Source organism: Aplidium turbinatum, chromosome 5 (assembly GCF_918807975.1).
Source record: "Aplidium turbinatum chromosome 5, kaAplTurb1.1, whole genome shotgun sequence".
Classification (NCBI taxonomy): domain Eukaryota; kingdom Metazoa; phylum Chordata; class Ascidiacea; order Aplousobranchia; family Polyclinidae; genus Aplidium; species Aplidium turbinatum.
In genome coordinates, this window is record NC_137476.1 from 24,520,488 (window position 1) to 24,533,320 (window position 12,833).

Genomic DNA, 12,833 nt, shown 5'->3' on the forward strand with positions numbered 1-12,833 from the left:
TCATACTGATCGAGCCCAAAGTTTCATGTCTAGGGATGTTAAACAATTCTTGTTGGAAAGGGGTGTAGCTGTGAGCCATTCAACACCCTATCACCCGCAAGGCAATTCGCAAGTTGAACGTTACAACGGAGTAATATGGAAGGCGATACAATGTAACCTCAAGTCATTCGGCCTGCCGGTAAGCAAATGGGAAAATGTCCTTCCGAACGCCTTACACGCATTGAGATCGCTACTGTGTACATCAACAAACTCTACCCCGCATGAGCGATTCTTCAACTTCTCTAGACGGTCGTCACACGGGAAGTCCCTTCCTGATTGGTTAAGCACTCCTGGCCCAGTCTTACTGAGAAAGTTTAACAGGTCTAGCAAACACGACGATCAAGTCACGAAAGTGTTCTTAACCGAAGCCAACCCATTATACGCTCGGATCAAATACAGTGACGGCAGAGAGTCTAACGTGTCTCTAAGAGACTTAGCCCCACATCCTGCTAATAATATCTCTTACGGGGATATTGTGGATTCTCCTCAATCATCGGAATATATTGTGGATTCTCCTCAATCATCGGACACAGAGGAAAAGTCATTCACACCGAGTGATAGGTTGCCTTGCAGTGGCGCTTCGCCGGGATATAATTTCGATCAAGTCGAAGAAGTTGTTCGCGACCAAGTGATCGACTGCGATCCAGCAATCAATCCGCAATCAACAACGACTGGTGACCTAACCCGATCAAGCCTTTCCAATGAAAATCCAAGAAGATCGTCTAGGTCCACCAAAGGGGTTCCTCCCGTTAGATATGGGGATCCCATTACCTTTTAGAGTGGGTAAATGTTATAATATATTGTTTTGCGTTATTTCTACGTACTTTGTTTCTGTACTGCTCCTTGTTCTAATGATTACTTCGTTGGCGTGTTTTGTCCTTCTGGCTGTTCTCTACTTTGTGTTGCATGTTGTTGTGAGCTACCTGCCTTCATTTTTAGTATGCTTTGAGTTGGGGTGGCCGCATTTTAAGTTGGTTAAAACCTTATGAATAAAATCATCTTTAGTTTCATGACAGTCATTACAGGATATGACATATTTTCCACGTAGGCGACATCCTGATAATTCTTTGTTGCTTCTCTTTGTCTCCGTTTAAGTTGCTTGCACGACGTTTTGAGAATTACTACTCATACTTATCATTTTTGCCCTAAACGCTACCACCTTGTCCAACAATCAAATATCTTTACATCGTTTATTTAGAATTAAGTTTTATGATTATACTTAGATTTTATTGACAGAACAAATAGCTACAGTATATGTAGCTACCAATATTTCTCTTTTAAATTTTACAATCAGATCACAGATTTTTCTTTCGCCATTTTCTACATCCAGTAGCATAAATTGCTTTAGCACAGCAGATACTCCATCCTTACGTAAGGGCCACCGTGGTAAGAACCAACAATGAGGCGAAAGTATCTTCCGGTCACAGGAGCAGGAAACCGATTCGTCACGTGAGCCTTTCCACTTGCAGGATTTGCTTTAAAAGTCTTGAAAAACAACGTTCAGTGCAAATAGAAAGGTTCAATGTAAAAATACAGTTAATATATTCTTCACAAATACACATCACACATACAAACATGCTATAGATTTATTTTTGTGAGGGTGTTAGAATCAGGAGAAGTAGGCCTAAGGATGTGGTGGCAAACAGTCAAACATGATAATTAACAAATTGCAAAGTCAAATAACATGATATATACGTTCTTCTGATGCAAACTAAGCTAAACTATCACAAGATATATGAATTGATAATCTGCTTTTATTCCGACGTTTCGTCAACCCGACACGTCTGACTTCTTCAAGGTGTTATGTCAGGTAATGACTAGATATTTGGATGACACTTTTTGCATTATAAAAAAGTATGGGGTGAACCAATTTCATCAATCGGCCTACTTGAACTCCATATCTTCTTAAATTCAATTCACTACAGAACATGAAAACAACAACTCTATATCTTTTTTAGACATCTTAGTTACTCGCCTCAATGCCACGAACACGCTGACCAATACTATTTTCAAAGAACCCACACACACCGATAGACGTTTGAATTTTAATTCACCCTATTCAAAACATCAAAAACTTACTGTAGCAAATACTCTGTATGACCGCATGTCGTAGATCTATAGGAGCGTTCACGGCAGAACAAAACATTACATAATACTTTGGCCTCAAGGTTGCTTTCCAACGACAACCTAAAAGTTTAGCACTTCCATCTTCCCAGTAGCCTATTAGTTTTTTTTGTTTCTTTACCTTATGTTAAGGCAGTTTCTAAAAAAATTCACCGTATCTTAAATGAAATTGGTGTAAAAGCAGCTTGAAACCTTTCCTGACCATAGGTAAATTTTTGTTGTCTTGAAAAGAATCTTTGAAACAAATTGAAATCTCAGGTTTAGTGTGCCAAGTATATTGTGATGATTGTAATTTAATTTATGTTGGCCAAACAAAACGAGATCTTAAATCTCGCATGAATGAACACAAAAGAGCTTTCAAATATCAACGCCCGGAAAAATCGGCTCCCTGCATGCATGAGGTAACTTTAGATCAGGGGTGACAAACTGGCGGCCCGCCACGCTGTTATGTACGGCCCGCGGAATGTATCAGCGTACAAGTATATAATTAAAATCGTAATAATCAAATAGGCTAATAATCATAGGCAGATAATTGATAACAGCTTTATAAGATTGAATTGCATCTAAACAAAGATGAATTAAGGTATTTTCCTGACGAGGGCAGAAAGTTTTGCCGAAAACGTTTGAAGTTATGTACTTATTTATTTTATGTATTACTATTTTTTGAATTATGCAGTTCAATCTTATAAAGCTTTTATCAAATATCTGTCTATGGTTTTCAAAAAGTATTTCTCTACCGAAGCTATAAATAATAATCAGTATATAATCGTAATAATCAAAGAAAGTCGGTTTTATAGACTCTCACAAAAAGGATGAAAAACCAACTCATTGCTTTTTTAGAGGGAACACTCTTCATGAGTTACGATGGAAACGCTTTTTCGGTAATTTCCACAAGCGTTTGTTTCATGGTGCCTGGTTTCTTTCTCCCTGTTATTGGAGCCTATTTTTCGCTGTTATGTTTGCAGGTCACTATTGTTGCCTGTACTGCGATGTATCAAAGATTTCCTTGTTTACTGAAACTGTTAATTGCAAGATAGGGTACGAAATGCGTTATTTTCTAACAAAAGAGTCAACCTACCTATAATTTTATTAGTGCGGCCCGCCACACCTCTCCTTAGTGCCACAGTGGCCCGCATGCAAAAAAGGTTGGTGACCCCTGCTTTACATCATAAAATAACATGGAGCAATTCTAAAATTCTAAAAGTTGAAAGTGATTATCAAAAACGTATGTTTTCTGAAGGTTGGTTTATCAATCAAAAGCCCCATGTAATGAATCGTAATGATGGCATCTCTTTTCCTACTATGTATAAAACAAACTATTGTAAGTGCTTGTCTGATGTAGCCTACGTAAATTGGTTTCATGCTAATTAAAAACTCTGCAGTAGACCTGTTCAAAACTCAAACATTTTGACCATGCGAAATCCGAAAATGACAACTATTTTACTCTCAGGTAATGGGATACCCTGCCTTAAGAGGCCGAAACGTTTGCATCTTTGCCAAAATCACCCATTTTTGACCTGTTAATCCATGATTCTGAAGGAGGAAGTGTTTATTTCAACTGAAAACACTTTCATCCAATGCCTTACTGATAGCTCACCAGTGAAAATCTACTTTTGGATATTTGGCATCATTTTGAGAAGTTGCTTGCTTGTTGTGTGGCCTTCTATGTTGAGCTGCATAATGGTGGGGCGTCTGAACTTATCAATTTCCCCTTGCAGCTGTGCCGTCCGGGTGGAGGCTCTTTTGTGTGTGGAGGGGATAAGAAGATTAAGAAGTAGCACTTAGCGCCACTAGTGGTGAAAAGATATTTTGCTTATTTCAAGCAACCTATGCATATCTTTTGAAATTTCTCAGTAGGTCTAGTCTGACAGAAAGGGACCTCAGATTTGTTTTCGACGATGACGTGAAAGTGACGTCATAAAAGTTATCATGACGTCATTCTGAAATTTTAAACTTGAGCTAATCTTAATCGCAGACTAATTTGATTAATTTGTTTCTTGGCAACTACATAACAATTTGAGTCATTTTCTAAAATGAACTGCTGTAAATTTTACTTTACTATGCTGTTTATAAAGTTGTCTGAAGAGGGTTCAATACCCGAAATCGTGATCTGCGACTAGAGATGTAAATGCAAAAAAAACGAACCGTTTTTTTTTTAAAAAAAAAACGTGTTTTTTTCAAAAAAAAATTGAGCCAAAAAAACACTCGTTTTTAGGTTTGTTTTTTTTTCATATATTTCTGGAAAAGTTGCAAATTTTTTGCAATTTGCAGCTTAGTTTCATTATAGTGCTCTTGAGAAACATTAAATTACTAAAAATGGTTTTATTGGTGTGCTGAAATACCTAAGTGTTTGTGTGTGGCAGCATTTGTTTTTTTGCATAGTCCTACGTTGTTTCGCTTTCTTCTTCATTCTCAGGCATATTTGTGGCAGTAGACCTGACAAACATTAAATTAATGCAATTTGATACATGACATAATGTAGATGAGTTAATTTCTTTCTCCTTTTATGGAAGTTAGCCTATGATGTTCGTATACTGTGGTACTAGTTATTCTTGTACACACTCAATGGGTTGACGAAATTTTGGCAAAAACAAGATGACAGTATTCAGAACACACATTGCCTTGTTCTGGTAATTTACTAATGCAAGCTATTGCGAATGACTAGTTTAAACATGTTTTGTAACTGATAGCTTACCAACGATGTATATGTTTGTAATAGTTGAAACAGAAGTATTCTTTTCGTGTGTTGTAAGATCTAGGATTGGACACTTCGTCACTGATGCTTCTTGCAGATCATTTGTGACATATCATGCAAGAGATCTTATAACTGATATTTTTAGCTGTCAAAAGTTAGTGCATTTTTTCAGAAAAGGTTTTGGTTAATGTTCCTTTGTAATGCCCACCACCCATGTTGACTATTGCTAGTAACTACCAACCCTGAATGAAGAAATTTTTCCTTTAAAGTGGAGTTTTTCAGCACTGCACAGTGTTCACATAGTGAATAAATGCTTCATAATGCTTTTCCTGACAAGCATAAAGTTTTACCCATATTCCCGCAATGCAGGATAAAGATACAAAACAAAAATCAAAGATGAAAACTTATTTTATTTGAGAACTGGGCCTACTGCTTTTTGAGATAAAAATAAATTTACCTCTTGTCGTTACGCATCAATAAAACCATGATGCAAAACTTTAATTTTTTTTTTATTGGGTAGAGGAAAGATTGACGAAAAGTTTGGCAAAAATAGAAAAGTGCTAAAGTCTCAAAGTCCTGCAAACTACCAGGGTTGTCAGACAGCTTTTGAGAAAAAGAGCCAAACAATGGCGAAAAAAGGGCCAAATTGGGTAAAAAAGAGCCAAATTGTTCAATAATGTTAATAACGTTGCTAATAAAACATAATAACGTTAACAACGTCAATAACGTTACAACATTACAACAACACAGTCTACATTCTACAAGAACAATTCCAAATCTTCATCTTCTACAGTGTTTCCACTCGAAGCTTTGGCATTGGCATAAACATTGTCAGCTAAACACTGTCTAAAAAATCGTAATAACACTTTTCAGTCTAAATTTCTGAAAGACATTTATTTAAAAAGCTAGTTTGATAGTATGTGCCAACTGCTTCCAAAAAGAGCCAAATATTGAAAACAAAGGGCCAAGGGGCCAAACATTTTTTTTGGGGGCCAACTACCTCTAAAAAGGGCCAATCTGGCAAGCCTGCAAACTACCGTAGTTCAAATTGGATGGATTAAGTGCAATCATACTTCTTTTAAACATGTCTATGACAGCACAATGGTGTAATTAAGGGAAAACAAACATGACTATGACATCATAAAGGAGTATTGAACCTCTTCAGGGAAAATAAAAAAACATCAAAATGTTTCCATCTTTCACTACATTTAAATGTGATTTGGGCTAAAAATTGGGACTTTAGCACTACACTGCTTTTGTCAAACTTGTCATCAATCTTTCCTCTACCCAATTATTTTTTTTTAATTTACGCATCATGGTTTTATTCGTGCGTAACGACAAGAGGTTAATTTCTTTTTATCTCAAAAAGTAGTCACCAAAACTTGTTTTAATGTTCATAAACAGATAGCACACCCCAGAAAACATGGGGGTAGAGCTAAAAATTATCTAAATATGTTGAGCGGTTCTTGAGATATTGCCGTTTTTCTATTGCTCCTTATCTATAAAGCCACCTAGTGGCTAAGTTTATTTCACTTATTACTCGAGAACCGCTTCTGTGACTTTCATCAAGTTTGCACCAAATGCACATCAACTGGAGCAATATCTTGACGTTGTACTGGAAAAGGTGTGATGTGCTGGTGAAAAGTGCCTTTGTGAAGTAGAGAAACAGGACCCTGACCATATGGTACTAACGTAACATGCCCATTAACCAAAATCCCAGGTGGCTTCGAAACTGTACACGAGTGTGGTACTGCATTTAACAACTGGCTGGACCAAATTACAGACAATACTTAAGATGTGCCAACCATAGGACACTGTGTCACTATTACTATTTGAGACGATGAGAAATCTTTATGGCTCGTGTGTTGAGACTTGAGAGACATATTGTCTGATTTGAAATAAGTTATACGAGTTAAGAGACTATTTTTTGTTGAAAGAGACGCTTTTTCAATGAGTTTACCCTAATTGCTGCATATTGTAACATTTAATATCAAAATAGGTAAAAAAAACAAAAAAGCAAAAAAAAACGAATAAAAAACAAAAAAAAAACGATAAAAAACAAAAAAAACGAGCTCGTTTTTTTTAAACCAAAAAAAAACGTTTTTTTACATCTCTATCTGCGACACAATAATTTCAAACTGGACTTTGTCATGCATTTGTTTTGAACATTGAATTTCCAGGCATCGCATCCTTTGGATCCATAGTTGGGCTTTTCTCTTGCACCGGCTTGACTGGGCGTGTAGTTGTTCTCTAATACGTTAAATTTCCTACCCCATTTTTTTGCATATTGAGCTAATCTCTTACCTTTTAATACATCATTATAGCGTAATATTTTGTAAGACAAGACAGAAAAATTAAATATATATTAAACAATGTAGCTTTCATCGCTCTCTTACCTAAAAAGGTTCCCGACCCTTACATTAGACTACACACAACTTCAGAGATTGTGAGTAATATTGCGTTTTTGAAAGTATATTCGCAAAAACAAAATTTGGGCAAATTTTGCTTGCCCCCAAAACTTGCCTGTTTTACTCTCCTACGCCGGCTATGGATCTTGTGATAGTTCAGCTTAGTTTGCACCAGAAGAACGTACTGTATATCATGTTTTTAACTAAATTCTTGGTGAACAGTCTCATTTAATTTTTATAATTTCAAAGTCGTTACGAAATTTTACTCAGGTTTTACAAAAAGTAAAATATTTCTAATTCGTTCAATCACTGGTTAGTTCCTTATTTTTATTATACTGCATGAAAGTTGCAATGTGAGTTAGTTGTATCTTGCAAAGTTAGTTATATCGCCACCTCTTAGCCTAGTATTCTCAAGACTCCAAAGTTTCATCAAGACTCCTCAAGACTCCAAAGTTTCATCTCCGACACCAGCAACCACCCAACCGGAATGCATTTGCCAAGGAAGGCCTGGGTGCGGCTCAACCGCCTGCGTACTGGCGTCGGACTATTCCGCTCGAACATGCACAAATGGGGGATGGCTCCATCCGCGATTTGTGAGTGTGGCAAGGAGGAACAAACCGTAGACCACACCATTTGTAATTGCGCCACCTACCATGCGCCAAATGGTGTGCGTGGTCTGCGTGAACTGGATGACAAATCAATTGAATGGCTGCTCGACACCTGCCCAAACATCTAGACCGCGTCGCCGCCACTGCCCAAGGGTGGTAAAAGGCAGAGCCCCTCGACCCTTGGAGTGGCGAAGAAGGTTCAAACGAAGAAGAAGAAGAAGAAGAAGCCTAGTATTTTCTTTTAAACTTTGCTTTTGTTGTTAATTAATACATTTTATGTAGTTGAATGAGTTTCGCTTTTAGCAGCATGATCGTTGCTTACTTCACAGTGTAGATTCAAACGATCTGTTATAGCCTGATGCTGCGGGTTCTTTTTGGCAATATCAAATTACACTAGCTTTCGGAACACAGTTCCCTAGTCATGTGCTATGACGAATGGTGTTGAAGTCAGTGAGTGGTTTTTTAAAATGGTTCTTTGTTTTAGCTTGAGGCTGCCGGCTGTTGAGTTTCTGTGCTGTTAGGCGTTATTGCTGTGAGGTTTTGTTGGATCAGTTGATTAGTAGATTAGGTGACGTAGTTCTTCCCTTTCGGCGCGGTTGTTGATTTTAGGATTTTGTTTGCTAATGAGTATGGCCTCTTTGAAACGTAATTGTACCGCGTCATTTTCTCTTCCAATAATTTTAAATTCAAAGTCTGCTTGGCATTGTTGTTGGTGATCAAATACCGAACTTTTATCCGAGCTGAGATGTTCTTTGAGGCGGAAATGGAGTGGGCGAATCGTGCTGCCTATGTAGCTTTTCTTGCATTTTTTACATATAATCTTATAGACACAGTTCTTGGTGTTGCACATGTTGTCGTTCCGTAGTTGGCAGTTTTGCATCCGGCAGGGTTCGGGTTTTTGTGGTTTTTTAAGTGCGTTTCGGAGGGTTCGGGAGCGCCGAAAGAGGCGGACTGGTAAGTCCAGGTCTTTGAAGATTTTCTTTATTTTACGGTCCGCGTCGTCGCTCATATAAGGAAATTCGAAATGTATTGGGTTGTATGATGTCTGAGGGGAGGGTTGTTTGCTTTGTCGGTGTCGTCGTCGTCTGGGTGGTTGTTTAAGGAAGTCTTTGGGGTATCCGTTTTCCCTGATTGTCTTTTCGAATTCAGTCAGGTGTGGTGCTGCTTTATTGGGTGAAGAACATCTATCCCTTCTTCTCTGTATTTCGTTTAAGAGTATGGTCTTCTTAGTGCTTGTGGGTAGGGCCGAGTCGAAGTGTGGGAGTAATTTTGCCTTTGCTTTTTTCTGGTAGAACTCGTGGTGGACTGTGCCGTCTTTGTCGATTTTTATGGTGAAGTCCAGAAGTGAGATGGTGTTGTCTGCTGTTGGTAATTCTATTTCAAAGTTGATGGCTGGGTGCGCTTGGTTGAGAGCATTTTGGATAGCTAAGGCTTCCTTATTGTTGACTGTCAGCAAGAATGTGTCGTCAACGTATCGTCTGTAGAGGGTGAGGTTTAACCACACCCTCTACCACAAACCTCAAACCTCACCCTCTACAGACGATACGTTGACGACACATTCTTGCTGACAGTCAACAATAAGGAAGCCTTAGCTATCCAAAATGCTCTCAACCAAGCGCACCCAGCCATCAACTTTGAAATAGAATTACCAACAGCAGACAACACCATCTCACTTCTGGACTTCACCATAAAAATCGACAAAGACGGCACAGTCCACCACGAGTTCTACCAGAAAAAAGCAAAGGCAAAATTACTCCCACACTTCGACTCGGCCCTACCCACAAGCACTAAGAAGACCATACTCTTAAACGAAATACAGAGAAGAAGGGATAGATGTTCTTCACCCAATAAAGCAGCACCACACCTGACTGAATTCGAAAAGACAATCAGGGAAAACGGATACCCCAAAGACTTCCTTAAACAACCACCCAGACGACGACGACACCGACAAAGCAAACAACCCTCCCCTCAGACATCATACAACCCAATACATTTCGAATTTCCTTATATGAGCGACGACGCGGACCGTAAAATAAAGAAAATCTTCAAAGACCTGGACTTACCAGTCCGCCTCTTTCGGCGCTCCCGAACCCTCCGAAACGCACTTAAAAAACCACAAAAACCCGAACCCTGCCGGATGCAAAACTGCCAACTACGGAACGACAACATGTGCAACACCAAGAACTGTGTCTATAAGATTATATGTAAAAAATGCAAGAAAAGCTACATAGGCAGCACGATTCGCCCACTCCATTTCCGCCTCAAAGAACATCTCAGCTCGGATAAAAGTTCGGTATTTGATCACCAACAACAATGCCAAGCAGACTTTGAATTTAAAATTATTGGAAGAGAAAATGACGCGGTACAATTACGTTTCAAAGAGGCCATACTCATTAGCAAACAAAATCCTAAAATCAACAACCGCGCCGAAAGGGAAGAACTACGTCACCTAATCTACTAATCAACTGATCCAACAAAACCTCACAGCAATAACGCCTAACAGCACAGAAACTCAACAGCCGGCAGCCTCAAGCTAAAACAAAGAACCATTTTAAAAAACCACTCACTGACTTCAACACCATTCGTCATAGCACATGACTAGGGAACTGTGTTCCGAAAGCTAGTGTAATTTGATATTGCCAAAAAGAACCCGCAGCATCAGGCTATAACAGATCGTTTGAATCTACACTGTGAAGTAATACATTTTATCTTAAAACTTTGCAAAACATGTAAAACATTTTATCTTGAAACCAACACCCGTGGCTAACCAACACCCGTGGCTCAGTGGTTATCGCCTTCGGCTCTGGTGCTGGTAGCCCTTGGTTCGATTCTAGGTTGGGTCATACCAAAGACTTTAAAATCGGTACCGATTGTGTTCTCTCTTGCATAACGCAGTGAGGATAAGTCGGGTAATAATCTGGTGACATACGGTGGTATTGGGTGCTCTTCCAATCTGCCTTGAGCCAGCATGAAAGCAGTATGGCGGAACCCTGTCTAGTAACCCATGTTGATGCGCAATCTGCTGCAAGCGGAGATAGCGAATGATTATTATCTTAAAACTTTAAAAGTGGCTTTTTTGTTTCTGTGTTGATTGTGCAAACCTGGGCATGCGCGAATTTACAGTAGCCTATGCTTAAAGAGTTTACCAAATTCATCGCCGGAACGTGGGAGGATATTTCAATTAATAAACAAAGTTTTACTGGTAGAGGTGCACGTAGCCTACTTGAACTACTTCTACTGTTATCCAGAATTTCAATCCGTGTCAATGATACTTCGACGTATTTCTTCATGATGCAAGACGGAATGTTTTAGTCAAAATTAAAAGTCAATGATATAACTTACCTTGTCGCCTCCTGTGGAAGCTTGAATCACTTGCATTTGATCTGTCAGATTTCCATATGATATTTTGAATCCAGTTAGCCAGTAATTTCCAGAACGCGGGTATCCTTGAGTTATTACTCCAACTACTCCAGTCGAGATCAAAAAATCCACTTGCAACCATTCTCCAACATCTGCAAAACAAAAGCTATCAACAGGCGGTGTTTACAGATTAGTTGGCATTAATTTACAGCAGGTGTTTATTAGCAGTATGACTAGCTATCATTAGTTTTAGATTTAGTAATGTCTGCCTACTTAACCTTTTCTGCCATTGTTCCACAAACGAACCGAACCCAAGCGAAATGTATACGGACATCTTCAAGTCCTTTTGTAAACTCAAAAGCTTGAAACACGATTGGGAAAACACTTCCCATAAAAACATTTACTCTATCTTCATCCGAAAACCTAAAATGAAAAGAAGATCCACAAGATTGAACAACATGGTAAAAAGATTCCTTGGAACAAAATTCTTCTCAGAAAGAAGGAAATTAAATTCCTCCAACCACCTTACTTATCCTCCACGTCCTATCGGATGGCTCATGGAGGATACAAACGGGGTGAATTTGAAAGATCATTACAATTCCGTAGAATAAAAAATTCCAAATTCTGCAGAAAACCTGATGACAACGTGGCCCACGTCCTTATACCGAGTGCTCCTTTGCCCTAGGAATATGGCTGAGCCTGAAAACACAATACTCTGACCTAACCAACGAAGACATCGTAATAACAAAGGACATGATCCTTTACAATCAATTCCCCGGCGGACAAAAGAAGAACCAAATGATTTTGACCATGATGAATGTCTCCAAGCATACCATCATCCAAAAGAAGGTATCTGTGGATATTGGCAACACATAGGATATGGAGCACAAAATGGTCCCCCATCCAAGCCTTGTGGGTGATCATGACGAAAAAAAAAGACAAAACACAAAATCATAACATTCCTTTGTCATTTGACATTTCCCTTCCTTCCAAACCTCCTCATACGGTCAGAAGAAAGAAGAACTAGTCAAGACTCTCTCTTCAACAGCCCCTCTCAGCCGTCCTTGATGGTAGGGACGACTGATTACAGCGGTAATTATCACTAGCTCAGTACGGTCGTAGAACATCTTTGAAAAGTCTAGACAGCCAAGGGCGTAACAACCCATCTTTAACCCATCCCTCTCACTCATTTAAAACGGCCCGATACCAGAAGAGTGATTGTAGCGGGAAATCTGTAACCGTCCTTTCTCCGTCGTTCCCCTCACCCTGGGCCGACAGGATTGCAGCGGCCCATCCAAAAAGACTCTGGGATCAGCGAAAGCTACCCTTCCTCTGGCCGCCCCTCTCTGGCATCTCCGCCAAATGAGATGTCAGACTGCAGTGGCCCTTTTACACAAGCTGGTGCCCTTCTTCAAGCGGGCATCAAGAAGAAGCACACACACAAACAAACTAAAATTAAATTAAAAGCATAGGACGAACTCTCTTTGGCGGCATAAGTCTGGATTATCAGTTTCAACGAATACTGCTTCTATAGGCTAAACGATGCAAGGTGAAATTAAACAATGGCCTTAGACAAGAACGAAAACTATTTCAAGTCTT

General features: G+C 39.1%; 1 protein-coding gene across 2 annotated transcripts in view; it reads right to left on the reverse strand.

The window, feature by feature from the left end:
* Positions 1 to 1,233: 1,233 nt before the first annotated feature.
* Positions 1,234 to 12,833, reverse strand: part of LOC145771331 (uncharacterized) — a 34,874-nt gene continuing 23,274 nt past the window's right edge. For both annotated transcript variants that reach the window (XM_082583080.1, XM_082583079.1), the window contains exons 6-7: positions 11,217 to 11,386; positions 1,234 to 1,524 (exon numbers count right to left, since the gene is read on the reverse strand). In XM_082583080.1, the coding sequence (XP_082439206.1) occupies positions 1,384 to 1,524; positions 11,217 to 11,386 (311 nt within the window). In that variant the 3' untranslated portion in view covers positions 1,234 to 1,383. The remainder of the gene's footprint in view (positions 1,525 to 11,216; positions 11,387 to 12,833) is intronic.